The following is a 23,362-nucleotide window of genomic DNA, read 5'->3' as shown; positions in this document are numbered from 1 at the left end:
CGCCGCCGCCGCGACTGGATTGGATTGGATTGGATTGAATTGGATGGGAAATAGTTATAGAAGCAGTAAGCATGATAATAAGCCAACCCTAGACAACCAGGAAATCTAAGAATAACTAGCTGAACCTTAGCTCACCCTACGTATATCCTGCAATAGCCGAGCTAATCCACCGCTAATTTTTGTATCCTGAACGCCTACTTTAGGTGCATTCCATATATATACATGTTTCTTAAAATCCTATGCACAGCTTCCCCGCACCAGCACCCCTTTTCTGGCTAATCTCCTGAGTGAGTATGAGTCGTTCATCTGGCGCCACGACAACCTCCCAAGCATGGAAGCTCCTCTTACAGCCTCTGGCTCCTCAACTCGCGTTTACCTTGACGGCAGGCTGTCGTTCATCAATGCAGATGGCTACGAGATCGTCTGCAAATCTTGGAAGGGCCACACGGACCCAAGGTCAGTCAGTGATGACACGCGAGCCTTTCCGTTTGCCACATCGCCCCAAAACGCGTTGCCCATTTTGCTGAGTCACCCTACGGCCGCCTGTTGACGCATTTGTTCAGTTTTAAATCACAATTGCAACCCCAATGTGCGACCAAAAGATGCAGCATAAAAGAGCAGAATTACTTCGTCATTTACTGCTCGGTTACGCTATAATCAGGAAATGTTTCGTGATAGCAAGTGGATATATTTCTGGCAGCCGGCACTATAGCTGGTAGGGATAGTTTCCAGCACTATCCTCTGATTGGTTGTTCAGCTTTACTTCATTGTGAAGGTATGCTAGCCTCTGCAGGTTGCGCTGTTTCTGGTTCGCGAAGTCACTGGTTTCTTTGTTTCTTTGTTATTTTTTTTATTTTTTAAAGTTTGTTGTTTCTGATTTTTTTATTTTTTAAAGTTTGTTGTTTCTGATTTTTGTCGCATTATTCAGGTGTTTATTTATTCAGAAACTTGGTATGACGGAATACAGATTCGCCCGGTTGTGTTTCGGCATTACGTCTTTTTTTGTTTATTCGAGACCGACCCTTGTGGTTTGTTGGGTTAAGTTACGCAAGACGCTGGATTAAAACACATACGAATGAAGCGTGCACGCAAAAAATTACGCCCACCTCCCCTCGCGGGAACCCTGGTGTGATGCGACGCTGAAGGGGGTTCCATTGTTCGTTTCCGTTGGGTCGATTTCTCTAATTGCGCGAGAAATCGTCGGGTAATGCGAGAGAGAGAGAGAGAGAGAGCAAGCGCAGCGCTGACGACCGTCGACTGAGAGACCGGCCGGAGCGCGGCACTCCGCTTATACGGGCAGCGCGCCCGAAGGAGAGGAGACCGCGGAGAGAGAGGGCGCTGCTCATGCGCACAGCGCACTTGCGCCGCGCGCAGCGCCGCCCACCAGCGGAGTGAGAGAGCGCGCCGCACTGCGCGCGCCACAGATATTTGGGGAGAGGGCGCGCTATCACGGCGAGAGGAGAGGGGGTGAGCGGAGAAGAGACGCAGCTGTGCGGACGCGGACAACGACGACGACGGACGCAGGCCAGGGCCGCCGGCAACAAATGCTCCTCTCACCGTCGCATCTAAAAATGCAGCCTCGTGGGACGTAGTAAAATACCAACTGCCGGCAAAAAAATGCCAGAAGAATGGTAACATGTACGAGACCAGGCAACGGGAGCGCAGTGCCCGCAACATTTCATGCAGCCTACTTTTCCGGCTCTCGGAACAATATACAGTTCCTCCGTAATATTTCTGAACAATTGTACCTCTGCTTGAATTTGAACAAAACCTACCTGATATATTTTTATTACCCTGCTGAAATTAATTTAAATCTCTGGTGGTGTGAGTTCAACATTTTTTATCGTTTTTTTTTTCAGAACTTTTACAAAGTGGCAAAGTGTGTTTGCGTGCGAACGCTATTCCTGGGATTAAAGGCCCGAGCATTATAGGTGTGAGGACTAATGTAAGTCCCTGGAAGATCTACATGCGTCGACCTATAGCACAGGCGGCTTTTTATTTTTTACTTTTACCATAAAACCAGTCACCGCCGCGGCTGCTTGAGCTCTCAGTGGAACACAGCTTTAGAAACTGAGCTAACCTGGGTGGATTGGAATTACTGCGCAGGAGCAGGCACTCTGTTGTAGCTTAAGTGTAGCCAACTACGTCGAGGAGTAGTGTCGAAGTTCTTAGGTTATCAGTCTCGTATTCACCACAAATAGATCGCGGGTAGCGCGAAGGCTTTCGTCGCCATAGGAGCACGTGCCAAAAAACTAAAACTGGATTACATGTCTCACAGTGCGCGGGGAATCGAATACTGAAATCCCAGAGCCCTCAAACCTATACATCTCCGTTTATGGATTCTTGATTCAGCGCCAAGGGGTGGCTGTTCTCGGAACTAGGAACATCTAAAGCGTTGGACATGGGAATATAAAAATTTGTCGTGTCAGCCACATTCAGCCTTGAGCAACACCAAGAAACTTGTGTGTTTCCTTAATGGTCCGAGTGCAGACGGGGCAAAATCTCGTTCAAGAAAGCGTGCCTCAATGCACGAACCCCTACGATTACTTTGCATTCGCGTTAATTTGCGCATATAGCTAAACACGAAACGTTCTCGACTTTGTACTGCAGGGCGCTGGTGTTTGTGGCGCACGGCTTCGGAGAACACTGCCATGGCCACAAGTACGACACCTTGGCTTGTGCCTTGGTCAGGCTGGGCTGCTGCGTCTTCGCTCACGACCACGGCAAGTCGGGCTCACGGCTCTTACTGCGATTTGTCATTGAAACACGCGGGTTATTTTTACAATACTCCGTGACGGCCCACGAAAGAATGGACTTTCAGCTTTTTTTGTGGTTGATGGCGTTCAATCTAGACATAATGCTGTTTACGGAGAAGCCCAGTGGAAAGATGATGGCGGCCATCTTGATGGGCCTGCTGCCGGCCTGTCGTTGGCTGCGTTCAATGCTCTTGATATAGGTTAGCGAAACCAGCGTGCGATGTTCGAGAAAAACTGACATCTTTAAAATAGTATGCTAGCCTCAAGCAGATTGCCAGACATGTTTGAAAGTCGCCTTTCGGTAGAACGTTGACGCAGTCTCGCGGTTACGTCTTTTCAGTGGGCCATGGCAGGAGTGAGGGACCCCGGGCCACGATCAAGTCTTTCGACACCTACGTGGACGACTTATTGACGCACGTTGACGTCCGCCGCACTGCCTTCCCTGGAAAGCCTGTCCACCTCATCGGTCATTCCATGGTAAGTGAACGGCTTTAGAAAAGGACAGAAGCAATCCAGACTTTCTGGCTGGCCGATGAAGGAATTTTGTGCGTAGGCAGCATGCATATTACCTGCAGAGCGTTGTCCAATTCCCCCCAGTTGAATGTGCTTCTCTGTGAGTATGTAACCATTTAGTGGGCTTCAGAGTACCGTTCCTATATTCAGAGTTCGACACATATATTTTGTTCTAGATTTGACACAGCTCGTTCACTCAGTCACGCGATTTGAGCCATGACATCTGTAATGTCCCATTTGTAAGTTTGATTGTTACAATACTTGCACAGTTAAAACAGCTTTGTTCCATTTTAATCAGGCGAATCAATCAGTCAATCAATTATTAATGACACACTGAGTGACAGTAGTACTGAACTGTTTTTAAATTCACTGCTCGTCTCGTCTCTTTCGCCTTGAGAAATAGCAGGGCCAAGTGGTACGTCAAGTAGCGATAGAATTAGCCGCGTAATAGTTCGTTATTTTAAACAAATATTTCTTTCAAACCCAAGTATAATTGTCGATACCTTTTTGCAGCTGAAATATAATTTGAGCCGTCATATGTTAATTGTTAAATATCAGCGTGATGCAGTAGAGACAAGATTCCATTACGGAAGTAACAGTTCCCACATTTGAATAGAATTGGTAGGAAGAGCCCACGTCTGATTTTTTTCTCCCAATAATACAACTCATAATGCCTCCATTATCACTGAGGCCTAATAACTGAAAAGTACAGTAAATAGTACTCCTCTATGGCGGCAGGCTGACATTCAGCCTAACACTTCGAGACATTTCTGAACATTAAGTATTTTTGTTTCTCCGGCTATATTTTATCTCGCCGGCGAGTAAATCTATTCTACTACTACAAAAAACACTTCAGGGGCTATAAAGGATGCAAGTATGCTTATCCCGTGTGCCATTTATCCCAACCAATATCGATTCAACTTCAGATCATCCCTGGACATACCCAGAAATTTTGTGGCACCCTAGAGCAAATCTCAGTGTGATTCTAGAGGAAATATAATGCAACCGCCTCGAATGTGCCCAGCCATTGTGTGTCCCCTTCTGAGCAACCTTAATTCCACCAGGCTGGGCCTGTCGTGCAGTGAAAGTGAATATTTTTCTATACCGTACTTCTTGTGAACTTTTACACTGTAAAATAATTTAAACCCTTTAATTTAAACCCTTTACTTATCACTCTTTATAAGTAACACCCTTACACATTAGCATAAAAAACAAAAGAAAACGGCCTTTAGGGTGTTGTGTCGTGGATAACACCCTTAAAGCCTAATAAAAACACAAGAATATAATTTTAAAGCCTGTTTTATCGATAATTACACCCCTTGAAAGGGTGTTTTTCTTTTATTTCGGTAGAGTGCAAGGGTGATCGTAATAGACAAAAAGGATGTAAATCATTTTACAGTGTAGCATAATAGCATGAGCTGATTCAATATTTTTGGCGGCAAGTTGACTTATTGTCCCTGGTGCATGGCGCTTGCTTGGCAGGGCGGTCTGATATGCGTTTTGACGATTCAGCGGAAGCCCAAGGATTTCGCAGGCATGGTTCTTCTGGGGCCTCTCCTGGGCTTCGACAAACAGGAGGCCACTTTGCTTAAGGTTGGTTCCATAGTGTAAAACGCTTTACACCCATAAGGGTGTAATCACTGTCCATAACTAACACCCTCACACCCTAGCAAAAAGGCAAGAAAAAACACCTTTTAAGGATGTTTTGTCGTTATAACCTTGCACCCTTGCAAAACAGAATAATGCACCATTTTAAAGGGTGTTACACCATTTACACCAAGGATACACAATTTAAATTATCGTTAATTACACCGTTTCAAAGGGTGTTTTGTTTGTTTTTGATAGCTGTGTCAGCATATTTTTCATAGACAAGAAGGGGGCAAATCATGTTACAGTGCAGTACACTCCCAGTGCGAAAGCATTCAAGGTATTGCATGCCATCGCAGTTGGAAGGCCAGGAGTGTTTTTTGATGAACTGTGATCGTCACAAATTATTTTATACGCTGAAGCATCAGTGCGGTAGCGCTGCCTCTAATTCATTGCGTTCTGATCCGTGCGCTGGGCCGTGACTATGACTTTCGAGCAATTTATGCCACTTCAAGACCGACCTTACCTTTTCAGGGCTATAGTGAGAAAGCTTAAGCTACCCAGTGAGCACGGTTGGCATCAGTACTGATTTACTTCTTGGCACGTTAAAAATTAAGCAATAAAATACCGCGTAACTGGCAGCGAAAGTGGAACTTCCAGCCTGACGGGTACTGCTTCTTCTACTGACTGCTTCTGTTTGCTCTCTCTGCCTCTGCGCATGTGTACGCACGCCCAACGTTTATCAAGAGTCCACTTTAAATGTCATTGCCACTCAGTGACTCGGTAGATTATTGGCAGAATCAACTCACCCCTAACATTTACCTCTCACCCGCCTTGTGCTCGTTTCCCAAAGACTATGGGTTCTCACGACGGCGGGTTCCTTTCGTTTTGTCTCCAGCGGACCGTGGCTCGCCTTCTGCGCTGGGTGGTTCCGGGGCTCCCCTTGGGGAAGTTGCCACTCGAGAAGGTCTCCAGGGACCCCGCTGTAGTGAAGCGCTTGGCTGAAGATCCACTGTACTACCATGGTAGCGTGACTGCCGGCTGGGCAGCTGCCGCTCTGGCGGCGCTAGAGGTGAGGCCACAAACGGTACTAGAAGGGGCGCCCTCCCCTTCGGGCTGCGCCAGCGTCCGTACCCCCCTTCCCCCTGCTCCACTGCTCCAGTCGTGCTTCTTATACCTGTGACACACGGCAACGCTAGATCTCCTTTAAACTAGACCCCTTCCGCCACGCCAAAAAACATTTTGTGGAAATGAGTGCCGCTCCTGACACACAGCAACCCCCGATCTCCTTTACGTAGTTGCTGTAACTGACACACCAATAAAGTGGAGCTAGCAGTTCTGTGGAAAAAGCATGCACGATAACAAAAGAAAGTGCGACTAACAGACCTTCTGTATTATTTTAGATAGGAGCTGTGCGTTTTATTGTTGTTAATTTCACATATTTGTATTAAATAGCAACGATGGAGTGCTTTCTTTAGCCTATGTTCCGTACCTAATCTGGCAACAGTGGGCAGATGTTTACAGAAATACATTACGATTGGACTTGTTCGGTGCAATTTATTTCATTGCAGTTTTAGCAATTTATGAAAGTATTATGAAATCACATTTGGTTTCACTAAGTTCTGGGAAGCTTATGATTTGCAAGCGCCTGATTACGAGGCTGCGCCGCCAGCTGCTCCTTTTTGTGCGGGAAAGGAGATAGGTGAGCACCCCTTACGAGAAATGCTCGTTTCGGTGAAGGAGATTCTCCTTTGTCGTGTGTCACCGAGTTGAACGCCGTTTCGGTAGCAGTCCTTCTCTGCAAAGGCCTTGTAGGCGCCCGTGTGTCAGGGGTGTTGGTCCTGAGACAATTTCCAGAATATGCGACGCCAACATAAAAAACAAAAAAGGAGGGGGAAGGTGCACGGTTTTTCGTCGTCTTCCTTCGTCGAGTACGTAAGTAGTCACCACCAGTAAAGATGTAAGCGAGCCAGCCACCCCTGGAAGCCTTCACGGTGCGAATGCTGCCTCTGACATTTTCCCTGAAAAAAAAATGAAACCTACCTTGTCCCTTAGCGGATTACTTATGCGTGGATTTTTTGTTAATGATCCCAACGCCCAACGGCAGCCGCTGAGCCACTCAAGTACACTGCCAAATGTGTTTAAAGGCTTCTGCGGGCTTTGCTCCTGCGAAACATTTTTGTCAGAGGCCGTTCTTCGCAGTCGGAACGTACATTTACTTTTCCTGCAAAGCTATGCTAAAGCTGCAAGAACAAGGTTCTCATGAATATGACAACCCAATCTGACCTCACGGGCCTGTAGCATGTTCAGCGCAGAAGGCCAGAACGACCACCACCTTCTCGAAAGCACTTCGTGACTGCCATGGTAGTACTCATTTGGCCCCGCTGGCCCCTCTCGATACCACTTCTTCTCCAATGGACTGGCAAGTTCGCTGCGCCTTCTGAAGTCGTAATTTCTGCTTCCGTTCGAAAGGCTAAGAATTCATGCCCCACTCCCCCCTTTTTTCACCTCTGCTGCTATAGCTGCCCGCGACAGGTGAAATTTGCAGCTCGAACATTCAGTCGCTCATTTGGGGTGCTATTCCAGAAGGCCCGAGTGTGAGCGAAACTCGGGCAAGGAGGAGCTGTGGTGATGATATTTTGAGGCGGGGTAAAACGCTTTAAAATGCGATTCATGCGATTCGCTGATTATTGAGGTGACGTCATCGCTCCAGGGCAGCGCGCTCCAAGGATGCGCGTGTAGGACGTGGCGCATTTTTCAGTGTGTTCTCTCGCTCCACTGCAGAAGCAGTGGCTACTGGGGGGGCAAGCAAATCCAACTACAGTGGAACCCCGATGATACGACTTTCAAGGGACCCCGAGAAAGCGTCGTATGACCGGGGTGCTGGTAAATCCCGGCCTGGTAGACGTTCTAAGGCGACAGGTGGGCTAAAAACTGATTACCTACTATATTTAGCGCTTTCTCGCGTGATTTGCGAACCTATAGCCAAAATCCCAAGTTTTAAAAACAAGGAACGCCTGTGTTGTGCGCCCCTCCTCTCCATGGCGTCCAGCTAGCCCGCCAGCCCCGCGCCTTGCGCGCACGAGATAAGACCGACGTGGTCGAGCAAATTAAGAGAGGAAAAGGCGAGTGCGAAACTGCCAAGGCCAAGCGAAACGAACGATAGTACAAGGCGGAGATGTAAAAATAACGGCATTGCCGTTCATGGTGGAGACAACGTTTGAACGATCCAGTGCTGTTGGCATTGGGTCAAAATGCTGAACACATGGCTGTTATTATTTCCCACAAGACCCAGCAACGCGAAATAGATAAGGTGATTCGAACTTGGTGAGTAAACCATGTTGCAGCGAAAATTATAACGCGGCATTGCTCAAGATGCCGCGGCCAGCGAGTGACCTAAAATGGCAGTGCCAACGGGTACGTACAGGCCCGCGCCGAAGTAAACGGAGCACGGGAGCGGTTACCGAACTAAGGTGACCTTAGACCGAACTGCATCACTGCGCCGCGTATGGGCGCCGACGGGAACCAAGGAACACCGGTCAAAGAGTGTTTTCGCACTGCCCTATCTGATATGTTTAATCGCCGCTCTTCTGGCGGGTCACTCTGGGCGTGACGGTCTTCAAAAGGCAGCGCTGGGCTATAGAGGGGCGCTGGTTGCATTGCACTCGCAGGCATCAGCGGCGACCGAATCCGCCGCTGTTGAGCTGGACGAAGCTACGCGCGCTCGGAAACGTGCTTTGCTGCGCGCTGTAAAGGGTGCCATAAAAAGTGTAGGCCGCTGCGAGAGAAAGAGAGAGTGCAGTTTAATGATGCTTATGACTGTCCAGCAGACAGCCTAACATGCTACGTCAGGTGAAAGATTAAAAAAATGAAACACGACAGAGACAAAAAAGGACACCGACATGAGGTCTGGGGACAGTTTTCAGTAGTTCGTGGTACAAATAAAAGAAGTGGTAAAACGCACTGAATAGATGTTCGAAAGCACCGGAGAAATGTTTGCTTTCAATTTGAGCAGAGTTCATAGACCGCGGAACGATCACACGCGATCATGAGTTTAGTAGGTCGGGGCTTGAAACCCGCAATAGGCGGTTGCGGTGTAATTTATTGTACGCCGACAACAAAATTACCTTGGATAATACGGAAAGCATATTCACAGTAATTTCTGTTATTCTGAAAAAAAAGTCTAACTTCCAACATTACTCCGTTTTAATTTTGAATTTCTCCCAAGTTACTGCTGCCACTCAGTTCAGGTCTGCTCTGAAGAAAGGAAAATGTGAAATACCCATGCGGTGGAAATTTATGTGTTGAAGAACACCGTAAAGAATAGATACAATCGTTGTCTTCTATTAGAGCGGGCCTCATAGGGGGAACATTTTGTTGTCGCATTAAAGCCAACGTTGTTATTTTTAACGAGCACCTTCTATTAGTTAAGAAAATGTTGGAGCTTTAAATGAAACCCCGCATTGAATTAAAAGGTGGCTTCACCACATGACCTCAATGCTTGAAAAAAAAAAAGCGCCGTGAGGGCTCCAAAATGACCGATGACGACCATACTCGTCATTGGTCATTTCGGTACAACATCTTATGACGGCTACACACGTCAGCGGGAGCGAAAGGGTTAATGTGACAGCAAAATATGCGCCCTATGAGGACCGCTGTGATAGGAAACAACCATTGTAGCTGTTCTTTGCGGCGTTCACTAATACAAAATTTCCACAGGATAGACATTTTTTATTTCCGTTTCTTCGGGACAGACCTGGACTGAGTGGCAAGAATAATTGGGAGAAACCCAAAATTTAAAAAAAAAATGTTGGAAGCGAGATTATTCTTCCGAACAACGACAATTTCTGTAAATGTGATTTCTATGTAGCCCAGGGCAACTTTGTTGCCGTTTTACAATCAATTACATCGCAAAGACATGCTATGCCAAACCGCAGCGGCCTACAATTTTATGGCACCCTTTACAGCGAGCAGCAAGGCACGTTTCCGAGCGCGCGTAGCTTCGTCCAGCTCTGATACCTGCGAGCGCAATGCAAGCAGCGCCCCTCGTCACGCCCCGCATAACACGCCAGAAGAGCGGGGATTAAACATATCAGATAGGGCAGTGCGAAAACACTCTTAGACCGGCGTTCCCGTCGGCGCACATACGCGGCGCAGCGATGCAGTTCGGCCGTTCGGCCACCACTCCCGCGCTCCGTTTACTTCTGCGCGGACCTGCACGTGTCTTCACCTTTGCGGCGGTTTGCGCGGGAATTGAGGTACTCTAGCAAAGAAAGAAGCGGAGTGACAACGCGGCTTTGAAAGACACTGATAAACACAGAGGAGCGATATCAGGCGTTGTGAAATGAAGAAACTTGGATCGAGCAGGCGGGGAAAGTGGCGGTTCGGTCATTGGCGTGGGATTGAGTCGTATGTGTTGTCGCGTTCGTTGGCAGCTCGACGGGAGCTTAAAACCCGATCCGTCTCTCACCTGAACTTCGACTTCTTGCGGTTGGGGCGTTGACGTACTGCTGTCGCGTGGAGCCGTCGCAGTTAACCCCCGCTCATGAGTACCCGCCTGGTTGCTTGCGTCTGTTCAGCCAGTGGTCTGGCCCGCCTGCGGACCTTTGCACATGAAGCAGCGTCAAACGGGGGTTAAGAATAGAGATGGTCGGGACGAGGTGGCGAAGCGGTGTAAAATATCGGAAAACCGCCGGTTTATTCGCACTAGGGTCCGTCGTATGAAGCGGACCGCGTGCACCCGACCGTCATATCATAGGGGTTTTTAATGCATTGTTTCTATGGGTAGTTTGCCGCGACTGCAGTAATACGTCGTAAGAACCGGGTCGTCGTAAGTCCGGGGGACGTATCTAAAAATGAATAAAGCTTCAATCAATCAATCAATCAATCAATCAATCAATCAATCAATCAATCAATCACCGGGGTTCCACTGTACTTTATTAATAGCGAAGCTGTTTAACGAATCGTAATTTTTCGTGCAGTTAAAAAGGCCAAGAAATTGGCAAGCGCGCGCACGTGAGCCCGAGACCCGCGGCGACCACCTGGAAGTCAACAAAACAAAACAAAAAAAAAATCACGCCATATCCACGGAATGAATGATGATAAGTGGGGCGAAGCCCGAGAGGGGGAGATCATCGGTAACCGTAACTATCCCGTGAAAGTTCGCCCATTACATCATTAAGAAAGACGTAAGACTGTGTGCGCACATTGTACAAATCAACTTTTATTTTCGGAGTCAATGCTCCCAGGCCCAGACCTGGTGAAAGACTCCGCGCCATCGAGGACTACCCCGCACCTTCACCACAATTTGTCACGTAGGATGGGACACAACGGTAAAGAAAGAACTTTTATTTAGGGCGAACTTGTGCCCGAACAAGACGAGAGGAAACGAGCAAAGGTCCTTGCGTCTCGTTCAATCTCCGAGAACGAGAGAGAGAGAGAGAATCAACTTTACTGAGCTCGAAAATTCGATGGTGGGCGCAGGCACCAGACGGGGTGGTTCCCTATTCACGGGACCCATATGTATCCAGCAACTCCTGGCTCCTGGCTGTCAGTGCTAGCTGAGTTGGCAGGGCGGGGCTCGACAACAAGGTCTCCCATCGCTCGGGGGTTGGGGATTGGGGGTGTTGGGGGGAAATGGCGGTGGGGGGTTCTTGAGGTCTTTGCACTCGGCTATGATGTGTGCCAGAGTGCCTCTTTCCGTTTTGCAGAAAGGGCAGAGTGTGTCGTGCTGCCTCGGGTACATTCGATGTAACAGAACGGGATGCGCTAGCGATCCCGCCTGCATGCGCCGCGGGATCGTTTGCTGTTGCCTGATTAACTGTGGGTGCGGTTCGGGAAGTTTGCACCTCCCGTTTCTATACATCTGAGTAATCTCTTTAAAGCTGGTCACGGGATGCGGTAGCTCAGCCGGCTCGTCCTCGGCCCGGATGGACAGTTCTCGGGCGTGGTGGTCGGCGAGGGCGTTGCCTTCCACCTTCGAGTGAGCCGGTACCCACACGAGCTCGATGGCTCGTCCCGGAGGCTTGTGCTTGGAGAGAATGGCTCGCGCCGCGGTAGAGATCACTCCTCTTCGGAAGTTTCCGTAGGCTGACTTTGAATCTGTGACCACGGTGTCCACGCTCGGTTGCACGAGTGCGAGTGCCACGGCTGCTTCTTCCGCAACGGCTGGGTCTGTCGTCCTCAGCGACGCGCTGACGATCAGCTTGTCGATGGACGTGGCTACCGCCGTTGCTCGGTCGTCCTGTTTTCTGAGCGACGCGTCCGCGTAGAGTACCCTAGGGTTCTCCTCCAGGTGTCGAGCCAGGGCCTTGGCTCGCGCGGTACGCCTCCCTTAGTGCTTCCCCGGTTGCATGTTCCTGGGGAGTGGCTTGGTTTGAATGGCCTCTTTCCACTGCTCGGGAAGGGCTGCCTTGGTTGGCAGTGGTTCTATCTGCCATCCTATTTTCTGCAGGACGACCCGGCCGTGCTCCGTTTGGCTTAGCCGTACCCTTTGGTTGGACAGGTGAGCCTCGATCAGCTCCTCCGCCGTGTTGTGGGCCCCCATGTCCAGCAGTTTCTGCGTGGACGAGTAGATCGGCAGCCCCATTGCCTGCTTGGTTCCTTTACGCAGCATCGTGTTCAGGGTGTCTCTGTTTGCCTTCGTTAGCTGGAGGTACGGGGCAGAGTAGGTCACCCTCGACACGACAAATGCCCGCACTAGGCGCATTGTGTCGTCTTCCTTCAGGCCTCTGTTACGGTTAGAGACCCTTCGGATCATGCTTAATATCTGCTCCGAGGTGTTCTTGATCTTCGTGACGGCCGCGGACGCTCGTCCGTCGCTTTGCAGCAGCAGACCCAGGATTCTGATCTGTTGCGCCGGTTTAATGGCTGTGCCGTCAATGGTGATGGTCACGTTCGGCGGCAGTTCCTTCTTGGGTCGTCCCGGCTGAACCATGAGCAGCTCCGATTTCTGGGGAGCGCAGCTCAGCCCGCAGGTCTTTGCATATTCGTGCACGGTAGTTGCCGCCCTCTGCAAGGCTTCCTGCGCCCAGGCATCGGACCCGGCTCGGTTCATCCACACTGTAATATCGTCGGCGTACAGCGCGTGGTCCACGCCTTCGATTTGTTTGAGTAGACTGGGCAGGGGCAGGAGGGCCAGATTAAAGAGCAGGGGCGACAAGACTGACCCCTGAGGGGTGCCTCTCTCGCCGAACTCGACGGGTTCCGACTTCTCTTCCCCTATCCTGATGGTCGCGGTTCTTCTCGTTAAGACGTCCTTGATGTAGCCGAAGGTCTTCCGACCGCATCCCGTTTTGTTTAGATTTTGGAGCACGCTCGCGTGAGACACGTTGTCGAAGGCCCCTTTTAGGTCTAGGGCGAGTATCCCCCACGCCGCGTTCCCCGTCGCCTTCTTGACGACGAGTTCTTGCAGTTGGATCAGGACGTCCTGGGTGCCAAGGTGTTGTCTGAACCCATACATGGTCTCGGGCATTTGGTTTGTTTCTTCCAAGTGTTTTTGAAGTCTGCGAAGGACCATACGTTCCATCACCTTCCCCACGCACGACGTAAGGGAGATGGGCCGCATGTTGTCAATCGTCAGCGCTTTTCCGGGTTTCGGGATGAATCGAACCTCTGCCTCTTTCCATTCTTTCGGCAGCTGCGAGCTCTGCCAGGTTTCGTTGATGTGCCCCAGGAGGCCGCGGGCCGCCGCTTCACTCATGTTTCCAAGCAACTTGTACGTGATCGCGTCCCTGCCGGGGGCGCTCTTTCTGTTGCTCGTCAAAGGCCGACCAGAGTTCCGTCATGGTGAATGGTCTGTCCATCTCTTCGTTTTCAGGGCCTCCGTACCTCTCGGGCGTCGGGTACTGGCCTCGCTCGGTCGTGAGGTATTTTGCCTTCAGGTCTTCCAGTAGCCTGCGGCCGTCTCCCTTGTACGTGTTGAGGATCTTGGTGAGGTTGCGGTTGGTTGCGGTCTTGCGGCTCATCGGGTCGATTAGGTGCCTGAGTAAGCACCACGTCTTCCGTGCCGATAGCTTACCCTGCAAGCCATCGCAAGTGTTCAGCCAGTTCTCTTGGCATAGCTTGGCTGCGTATCCGGCGATCTGTTTGTTAAGGACCGCGATACGTTTGACCAGCTTCTTGTTGTGACGCTGGCGCTTCCACCTTCGCGTTAGCGAGTGCCGGGCAGCCCACATGTGAGCCAGCCTGGCGTCCACGAAAGGTGTCTGCGCCGTCGTCGTTATTTCTTGCGTGAATTTCTCGAGGGCCTTTTTCTGATCCCTCGCCCACTCGGCGTACGTTTGCTTTCGGTCAGCTTTTTTATCGTTCTCCGAAGCCTCTTTGATTTGATGCGTGTATTCCCGCATCTTGTCCCAGTCCGTTACGCGTGCCGTCCCCAGCATGGCGCGGTATTGGGGTCCCTTGATGGTAATGCCGATTACGCTGTGGTCGGAGCCCAGGTCCACGTCTTGGTTTCTCCAGGACACGTCCAGTGCCCCCGATAGCCATGACAGATCCGGAGTTGTGTCCCTATTGGCACTGTTGCCCCTTCTGGTGGCCACGTCTGGCTCGTTTAACAGGGCCATCTCATGGTCCTCCATGGTGTTGGCTAGAGCTTTACCCCTCTTCGATTGGTACTTGTACCCCCACGTTGTGTGAGGGGCGTTGAAGTCGCCGAGGATCAGGAGCGGCCTGCTCCCCGCCAACCTTTTCGCCTGGCTCACTACTCGATCAAAGTCGTACTGCCTCTGTGACGGGCGGCAGTACGCGCTCATGACGTATAGATTTCTCGTGTTGCCAATTGTTCTTGCGTGAATCTCGACGAGCGTGTGCTCGCATCCGCCCTGCGCCGTGACGTGTTGAGTAGCCGCCACGTTGCTGCGGACGAGCACCGCTGTCCCTTCCTCCGTCGGGTCCGTGTACGTCACGTATCCCGTTAGTCTGGGCTTGCTTTTCGTTTCTTGTAGTGCTATTACATCGGGCTTGTGTTCGAGCCCGTCAATGTGGAGTAACAGTTCCGCCTCCTTGTTGCGGATCCCCTGGCAGTTCCATTGATAAATTACTGTAACGTCCCCCCCGTTGGTCTTCTTTTTCTTCTTTGGTCCCTGCTTCATCTTCCTCGGATGTTTCTAGGTGGCCGCGCCTACACGCGATCGATGCCTTGATTTTTTCCGCCCGTTCTTTCTTCAGGGACGCGAAGCGGTTCCTTGCGGTAAGGGTTGCTACTTTGGTCGCTAGCCATTCGTGTTTGATCGACAGCGTCCGCACTTGGCCTTCGAGGGCCTCGAATCTGGCGTCTATCGCACTCAGTTTCTCGTTGATTTGGGTGATGGCCGTTAGGATCGCTGTAAGCTCTCCTCCCTTTGGAATCTGCGCCGCCGCTGTCGCCGTCTCGCGGTTGACGGTGCTTTCTTCGGAGTCCATTGCTTCTTGGTTGCTCGGCGCTTGTTGCGCCGGCCGTGCCACCCCCGCATCCCGCCCTAAGCGGGGCGACGGGGGGTCCCTCCGCGGCACCTTGCGCATTCCTCCGGCGTTCTCCACCGTGTTGTTATCGCCTTGGGGTCTCGTGTTTGCTGAGCTGCCGCTAGCTAGTGCATCGATTTTGCTCATTAAGGCCCTAATTTGGGCGTTCTGCTCTTGTATCTGAGCGTTCTGCCGCTCTATGATTTTCTTGAGCTCTTTTACTTCATTGCAATCCCGTTGCGGGCTAGCTCTTAGGTTAAGGGGTTGGGAGGGGGTGAGGGGCGGGAATTCGGGTTCGCTAACCCGAGCGACAGAAGACCTGCTGGTCCAGCCCACCTTTTTCTCGGCGGTTGTCCCTCGTCCTCCGGTAGACTCGGCCCGGAGTCTTGATCCGGCCCTGGATCTCGAAACGGCCCTGGATCTCGAATGGGACTTGGTCCGGGAACTGGATCTTCCGCTCGAACCTCGACCCGCCGTTTCCCGGCGGCGGTTGCCGCCGTCGCCGCCACCGCCCCCGGATCGTGACTTCGATCGAGAGCGGCTCTGGCGGCCGCCGCCGTTGCTGTTGCGGACCGGCGTCTGGGACCGGCCCCGTTGCAAAGAGGCGCTACGTTGGGGTCGCCCTGTAGGACCTCTTTTGCATTGCTTTTTGTCCTCGTTGTCTTCTTCCGCCCGGCGCCGTTTCCAGCGCCGTCGACGGACGACGTAAGGCGTTTTGAATCTTGCCTTGCAAGCCTTGTCGGCGGTGAGGTGTTTCCCCCCGCACAGGCCACACTTGGGTACGCACTTGTGGTCTTCTCCGGGGTTGGCGACACCGCAGCCCCGGCAAATCTTGTCTTGAGGATTTGGGCGCACGTCCATCCTGTGCCCCACTCGGCCGCATGCGTAGCACACGTCAATCTGCTTCCTGTGCAGGGTGCACTCAACTAGGAGGTTCCCATACCGGACGTGGTTGGGCACTTTGTGTCCCTCGAAGGCGATCACCACCGACCTGGTCTTGCCGATGCGGTTCGCCTGCAAGGCCGTGGGATTGTGCTTGTGCACGACTAAATCTTGTATTTCTTGGGCGGTGTCCTCCAGTGGGATGCCCCGTATTACTCCTTTCACTGTTCCGTAAGGGGCCGACTCGTACGCGCTGACTTCGTGGGACGTTCCCCGAATGTCGATTTGCTCCACCATGGCGTATTTGTCGGCGTGATTCCTCTTCGAGGTACTCACGACTATGATGTTCTGTTGGTGGTTTAGGCATATCACATCTTCTCTAGCAGCAATTGCGTCGACTTGCGCCGCCGCCGTTACAGCTCGGCTTATTTCCACGCGGGCCACCTCGCTTACGTGCAGCCCGCCTCGTGGCCGCATGACAATCTTCATATCTGCACGCGGCAGGTCTGGCATGCGCGCGCCCTTCAGCAGCTTGCCCTTGTTTATTCGTTTCTTCGTCCTCTGCTGACGTAGATCGTTGCCGGTGGCGCCACCGAGGTCATTGCCCCGACCGTTGACGTCAGTCGGGGCCTTGGCGCCATCTTGGCTCACTTGGAGTACGGGCGTTAGGCTTAGCAATCCTACGCCGCCTTGCTTCACTTTTTCGCCAGCGGTTTTCCACCCCTGCGCTCTAGTGAACTGATCCGGCGAAATTTCTACGCCATCCACTTCTACTCGCATAGCGGTAGACATCTTGGGTCGTTGCACGCTTGCGTAGCAACCGATGAATCGGTGATCCGCTTTCGGCGTCGCCGGGGCTCGGCCTAGGCCTACCGCTTTCCTCGGCCGGGGCCGAAGTTGTCGTTAGGCCTAGCGGCTCCCGGGCACACAAAAGTCCTCAAATTTCCGAAAAAATGGTCCCCCTACCTCGGAATTCGGGTTTCCGGTGCTCCATGCAACTTCATACATCTAGTCGATGCCCTTTCATAAAGCTGCGAGTCAATTAACCACTGGAATCACTGAAAAATGACGGAGCGCATGCGAAGCTTTCCCAAAATGGAACGCGTCAGCACGTGCCTGCACTCTTGAGCGAGCCTGCCCTCCGAGAACGACTGCCTGCGTTCGTGGCGTGATCTCTTGCCTGATCTCCCCCTCGCAGTGCACGTGCGCTCGCGCCTCCGTTGGCGAACACAGACAAGCTCGCGCTCCCGGTGCCGAGTTTGCGCTGCCGGTTGCAGCCGGTTCTTGCGCGTGCAACGCGGCCCACTTTGCGACATCTCCGAAAGTATGCGGCGGTCACGTACCACGAGACACAAGGGATGGACAGACCCATGACTTAAGGAGCTTCGCCCCTAAAAAAGGCTCGAATCCACGCTGGGAAGATGGTTGGAAAGCAAAGCTGTAAACGACACCCACAACAATTGCCCATGCGACGTCACTTGAATTCACGCACGCGGCTCTACAAAGAGTGGAACCAGAAATTCTGCCTGCCGTTTACTGGGCTTCGCGGGGGCGGCGTCCCGAACGCAGCAGCAACGACGGCCACGGCCGGGCTGGAGCGGCGGACGTCGCCGCTGTAGCCCAGCCGTGCGTCGGAGGAAAAAAAACGTAGAGACGGCGTCTTTGGAAGGGTGTGACAGCGGAACCTAGCGAACCCGATGTGCTGGCGCGGGGCTACACCACCGCGCATCACGAGCGCAGACACGGAAACTAGTTAGTTTCGTAAGTTTGAGAATTGCGAGAAAGCTGAGGAAACTTTTATAATCGCTATTTATCCGATCCAGTTGCCCATTTCGCCTTTTGTAATACTACTAATACTACTTGCTAAAACACAACCGAATTGGTATTCACCAATTTAGAATACGGAGTCCCATTCGTGGCAAGCAGTGCACAAAAGATACTGTTTCTCTAGAGTCCAGGTGTCTGTATTTGTCTCTACATTTTGTTTTCTCTTTCTGCAAACTAATCCTTAACGTATCTTTGCCGTACGACCACTTAATTCCGTCGGGTCCGGGTTACCAAGGAGGTGCTGTCGAACAAGTTAATCAAGCCGTGCGAAGGAAGCGTACAATGGACGCGAAGCTGCGCCAAAACAGGCCCAAAACAACCGTCGCTAAAGCAGACGACAAAGCCAACGGAATGGTCCCGCCGATCCGCCCGCCGGAGTGGGCAGGTTCCGGTGCGCAGGGTAATAGCGCCCATTCACCGCGCCATCTACACTGTGCTCCATGATTGAAAAGCGCCCTCTCTCCACCTTCCCAGCCACGTTTGGAATTTCTCGTCACGCACGCCACGGCGAAACCATTGGCTCGTTTCGCCGTGGCGAAACCATTTTAAATGGTCACACGGGTTGTTCAAATGTGCAGCAGCACAGGCGTCTTCTATGGAAACAATTAGTGAACCCAGGATAAAAGCGCAAGAAGTCAAAGAACGAGGAGACACACCACAGCTTGGCACATACGCCAGTGTGCAGCGAGTCATTGGACGCCAAATTCAGCACGCCAAACACTCCGTAACTTCGGAAGAATACCCGTAGCATTTTCATCCTTTACTAGGAATCTGCGATCAGCCAGGGAAGTGAGATTTGGAAACACTCCGCAGTGGTTTTTTAAAAACTATTTTTTGTCCTGGGCTACTTAAAAGCGAAAATTTTGGTCTGTCTCTTCGCGTGTCTGTCTGTCTGCCTGTCTGACCGTCTGCCTGATAGTTCCTCGATTCATCCGCACTGCTAAAAGTAAAATGATTCTTGAAAGAGACTTTTATATAGGGAAAACATTTTCGAAATACTACATCCGGTGGCAACCTTCATACTTGCCAACATTATTGAACAAAAATAAAAGACAAGATATATTCTTTAGTGAAGGACAACATGGTGTTCGTAATCACGATTCTTGTGAAGCGCAGCTTGTTTCTTTTACACACAAAATATATGCCATCCTTGATAACCAGTCCACTGTAGATTGCATATTTTCAGACTTTTCAAAGACGTTCGACAAAGTATGCCATAAATTACTACTCTATAAACTGACTTGTCTTAATATATATGGTCATGTTATTTAATTTATCGAACATTTCTTACTTAACCGACAGCAGTTTGTTACCGTTAACAACTATGACTCACCCTCAATTACTATCACATCTGGAGTTCCTCAAGGCTCTGTACTTGGGCCATTATTATTCCTTATATATGTGAACGATTTACCCTACCGCATTTAATATATATGGTCATGTTATTTAATTTATAGAATATTTCTTACTTAACCGGCAGCAGTTTGTTACCGTTAACAACTATGACTCACCTTCAATTACTATCACATCTGGAGTTCCTCAAGGCTCTGTACTTGGGCCATTATTATTCCTTATATATGTGAACGATTTACCCTACACGTCGAATCCAACATCCACTTGTACGCCGACGATTCCATCCTTTTTCGAAAAATTACAAGTAACAATGGCACGCATCCACTACAATCAGTCCTACATAACATTTACACTTGGAGAGAAAATTGGCTAATGAATTTTAATATCTTAATATCGGAGGCAATGCGCATAACATGTACATCGGGCACCTTACCTGTGGGTCAACGTCAACGGGAACTAGCTGCATATGAAAGATTCTTCTTTCAGATCGAGAAGGGTATGAACAACCAGTTTCATTCATACAAATACGTCAAACTTAGGCTGTTTTTGCAGTCTTTATGAACACTAATGTTACGCAGGGAAATAGACTGGTGGACCTAAGCAAGAACACAAAATGAGAGGGAAGAAAAAGCCAAGCTTCCCATCACGCACAACATCATTACTAAACCATGATGAAGAAATAGGTGAAACAGACGGAATCTTGTCGCTGATGTACAGATGACCCGATTAAATCATTATATGCCGGCTCTAACGAACGACCTCCTACACGGAGCTGTCTTTAACTACGACTACCAGGAGCTTTTCGAGCACCTTCAAGTGAAATGCCTCCGGTTTCTCCAAAAGTCGGTAGCCTGTCATGTGTTGGCTTGCCCATAGGCTAGGACAATGCGGCAGGTTTCTGGAAAGAACTCTAAAACGAAGAAAATTGGTTCCATAACTGCATTTTAAGGGATACCGAGAGCTCCAACCTTGCTCTGTAGCCAGTTTATTTTAAGAAAACATCAAGAAAACAGGCGTGCTTTTCAGGCAAGATTTTTAGCAAAACCGAATCAGGCAAGACCTTTACCAAAACACGGCGAGGGTGCCATTTCAACCCTCTACTGTGCTGAACTGGAGAAAACACTAAATGCTTACTGGAGTATTTCTCTTGCTTCTGGCGTCCCAGTAGACGCCATGGAGAACAAATGAACCATTGGGCAGCAGTATGCTTTATTTCTTTCTCTTTCGTACGTAGAAAATGCAAGCCAACATAGAAGCAGTAGGACTGCCATTCCTGATACAACACGGCTCTGCGGATAAGCTCTGTGATCCTGCGGACTCGCAGCAATTCTTCGAGAAGGCGCCAAGCGAAGACAAAACTATTAAGGTGAGCCGTAGAATGCCGCACTATGGTGTCGCCACTCGGCTCTGTTCCCTGTGATGTGTTTCCTCGGAGAAACACTGCACGAGCAAGTTTTGTTGTCTGCTCCATCCATCCAACGACTAAACTCTTAACGCGAAAACGAAGGGGCTCATGGACGCTGCTGCCAGATCGCTTATAAAAAATGCCTGCGGCTTAGGTCAGCTAACAGTGGATCATAATGCGAAGCGAAAGCTTGACTTAGTCCGGTTAAATGTACGTTTCACTTTGTTAACCTTTAATTTAGCTGTAATTATTGTAATACTCATCCAAAGCCTGCCTTCGTCTATGGTTAAGGTCCCGCTCGTGCGATATTCTCGGGGTGGTCTCAGGCCACTTGCCGTCTTTTGATTATTACCGACTCAAAACGCCTGCCCAGAACACGCTGAAACTTTCGCACGGCTTTGGTCAAATGACCGTCTGCTCCACTGGCTGGCGGGACGGGCCAAGCCGCGGCAAGCAGACATCTAGCAGACGACCGGTTACGAAACCTGCCGAGAATGCCTGACAAGCAGCCGAAAAGACCCAAACACCTCCGAATAGCTAGCTTTCGGGCAGCTTCTTTTCTCTGCCGCTGGAGGGCGCTGCACTCAACAGTCTCAGGGGCGTCAGTATGGCGACTTTACTAAAACGACGAGTACACGTTTGTTTTGCAAGCTGATTGATTGTAGTGTTTAATTAACGCGACAACGCAGGCGATAAGGCGCTCCGTAGTGAAGAGCTCAGGATTATTTTTGACCACCTGGGGATCTTTACGTGCGCCAAAATCTCGTACACACGGCCGTTTTTGCTTTTCGCCTCCATTAAATATAAATGCGGCCGCCGCGCCCGGGAATAGAACCCGCGTCCCCGCGCTTTGTGTTGCAAGCTGTATCCTCACCTAATAGTATATCTTACACCGTGATTTGGATCCATCCACTACGGCGCCCCACATAGCCCAGCGGTAGCTTCGACACGTTCAACAACCCCCTCCTTTAAAGTTGGTTTCAGTTACCAGGAATTCAGTTAGCAGTTAGCGGTTTCAGTTAGCAGGATTGGAAGATGCTTTTCGAAGTTAAATAATAAGCCATCTTACATAAAAATACTGAAGGATCTAGGTCCTTCTCCGTGTGATCTTCCTCATTGTGACCTGGCTTCCCTACATTGCGTGTTTTTTTTTGTTTTTGCGCGTACGCGGCAAAATCCCGCATCCATTCCATAGACAACTTCCGTGTATGTTGTATATCAGATTTTATCTTCTATTTTATAATCCCCCCGCTCTGTCTTTGCTGCAGATCATCAACGGGGCGTACCACAGTCTCCTCACGGAACCGGACGGTGTGGGCCCACAGGTGCGTAAGGATATCGTCGAATGGATCTCGGCCCGTCTTCCAAATTAGTGGTAGCCGTTCAGATGCAGCGAGCTACATGCGGAAGACCCAAGTGCCACGTCGGGACCATCTGTCTGGAGACGCTTAAGAAAATGTACTGACCGCATTTCTAGGACAATGGCATATGTCATCGTCCTGGGCTAAGTGTACATTGGTCGTGCAGTTGGGTATGATCGACAGCATATATATTTGAGAAGCGGGAATAAATTGTTTTCTTTACATACAAATGAAGCGGGAATAAATAATTTTCTTTACATACAAATAAGAAAATTGTGACCGTCACGGAGTACGCTGGAAAAAGTGCTCGACGAAGTTCAGTATTTTCTTGCCGTAAGGGATGCGCTCGAGACTGTTTTTTCCACGTTGTTCAAGGCTCGGATTTGGATCGCTTGGTACATTTGGATCACATTCTCTGCCTGTTTCATGTCAACCGCTTTTTGAATTCTTTAGAGTAAACGGGGTACCGTTAACCAGAAGACGCTCACGAATGCGGTAAGATAGTTTTAACATCGAACCACCGCAGCGGCGTCCTATAGGATCTAAAATTACAGGCGTTCAAACATATCGGCAAGTTCGACCACAAACTTGCGTGTCGCTGGTCCGTCGGGTTGCATAGGCGAGCGAAATTTGTTTCGATAGGCGGAATAACATTTCTTTTAAAGACGATAGTCTTTCTTGGGCTACTTAAACGCAGAAATTTTGGTCTGTCTGTCTGTCTGTCTGTCTGTCTGTCTGTCTGTCTGTCTGTCTGTCTGTCTGTCTGTCTGTCTGTCTGTCTGTCTGTCTGTCTGTCTGTCTGTCTGTCTGTCTGTGACTCCATTCAGCCATCCGGCCAAAATGAAACAGAAGCTGCGCAGTAGTCTTATACCCCTGCTACACTAGGGTCCAAATGTCATTTGAACCAAATGTCATTTGACTCAAATGGGTTGCTTCGAATGCCATTCAGAATCCGCCGTGCTACACTACAATTTCGATGGCATTTAAAAGCTTTCACAACTGTTCGCTGTGCTGTAGTGGCGCTGTTGTTTCTCCGTTCCGTTTTCGTACACTAACACACCAATCAAACTTAGGAGCAGTCTGAGGCAGTAAAATGATATCAAATTAGAAGAGACAGCAATTTTGACTCTAACGCGGTGGCTGTTTGTGTTGTTTTTTAAAGACGATAGTCTTTCTTGGGCTCCTTAAACCCAGAAATTTTGGTCTGTCTGTATGTCTGTATGTCTGTCCGTCTG

At 50.2% G+C, this 23,362-nt stretch overlaps 1 protein-coding gene across 1 annotated transcript in view; it reads left to right on the top strand.

The window, feature by feature from the left end:
• LOC144148619 (monoglyceride lipase-like) overlaps positions 1 to 22,226 on the top strand; it is a 60,516-nt gene extending 38,290 nt beyond the window's left edge. The window contains exons 2-8 of the mRNA XM_077680130.1: positions 388 to 456; positions 2,611 to 2,723; positions 3,097 to 3,233; positions 4,752 to 4,862; positions 5,755 to 5,928; positions 20,596 to 20,727; positions 22,035 to 22,226. Of these exons, the coding sequence (XP_077536256.1) occupies positions 388 to 456; positions 2,611 to 2,723; positions 3,097 to 3,233; positions 4,752 to 4,862; positions 5,755 to 5,928; positions 20,596 to 20,727; positions 22,035 to 22,139 (841 nt within the window). The 3' untranslated portion in view covers positions 22,140 to 22,226. The remainder of the gene's footprint in view (positions 1 to 387; positions 457 to 2,610; positions 2,724 to 3,096; positions 3,234 to 4,751; positions 4,863 to 5,754; positions 5,929 to 20,595; positions 20,728 to 22,034) is intronic.
• Positions 22,227 to 23,362: the final 1,136 nt, after the last annotated feature.

The sequence above is a fragment of the Haemaphysalis longicornis genome, unplaced genomic scaffold (assembly GCF_048455015.1).
Source record: "Haemaphysalis longicornis isolate Haplotype H1 unplaced genomic scaffold, Haemaphysalis longicornis Haplotype H1 scaffold_8, whole genome shotgun sequence".
Taxonomy (NCBI): domain Eukaryota; kingdom Metazoa; phylum Arthropoda; class Arachnida; order Ixodida; family Ixodidae; genus Haemaphysalis; species Haemaphysalis longicornis.
This window is presented reverse-complemented; position numbering and strand designations above follow the sequence as displayed.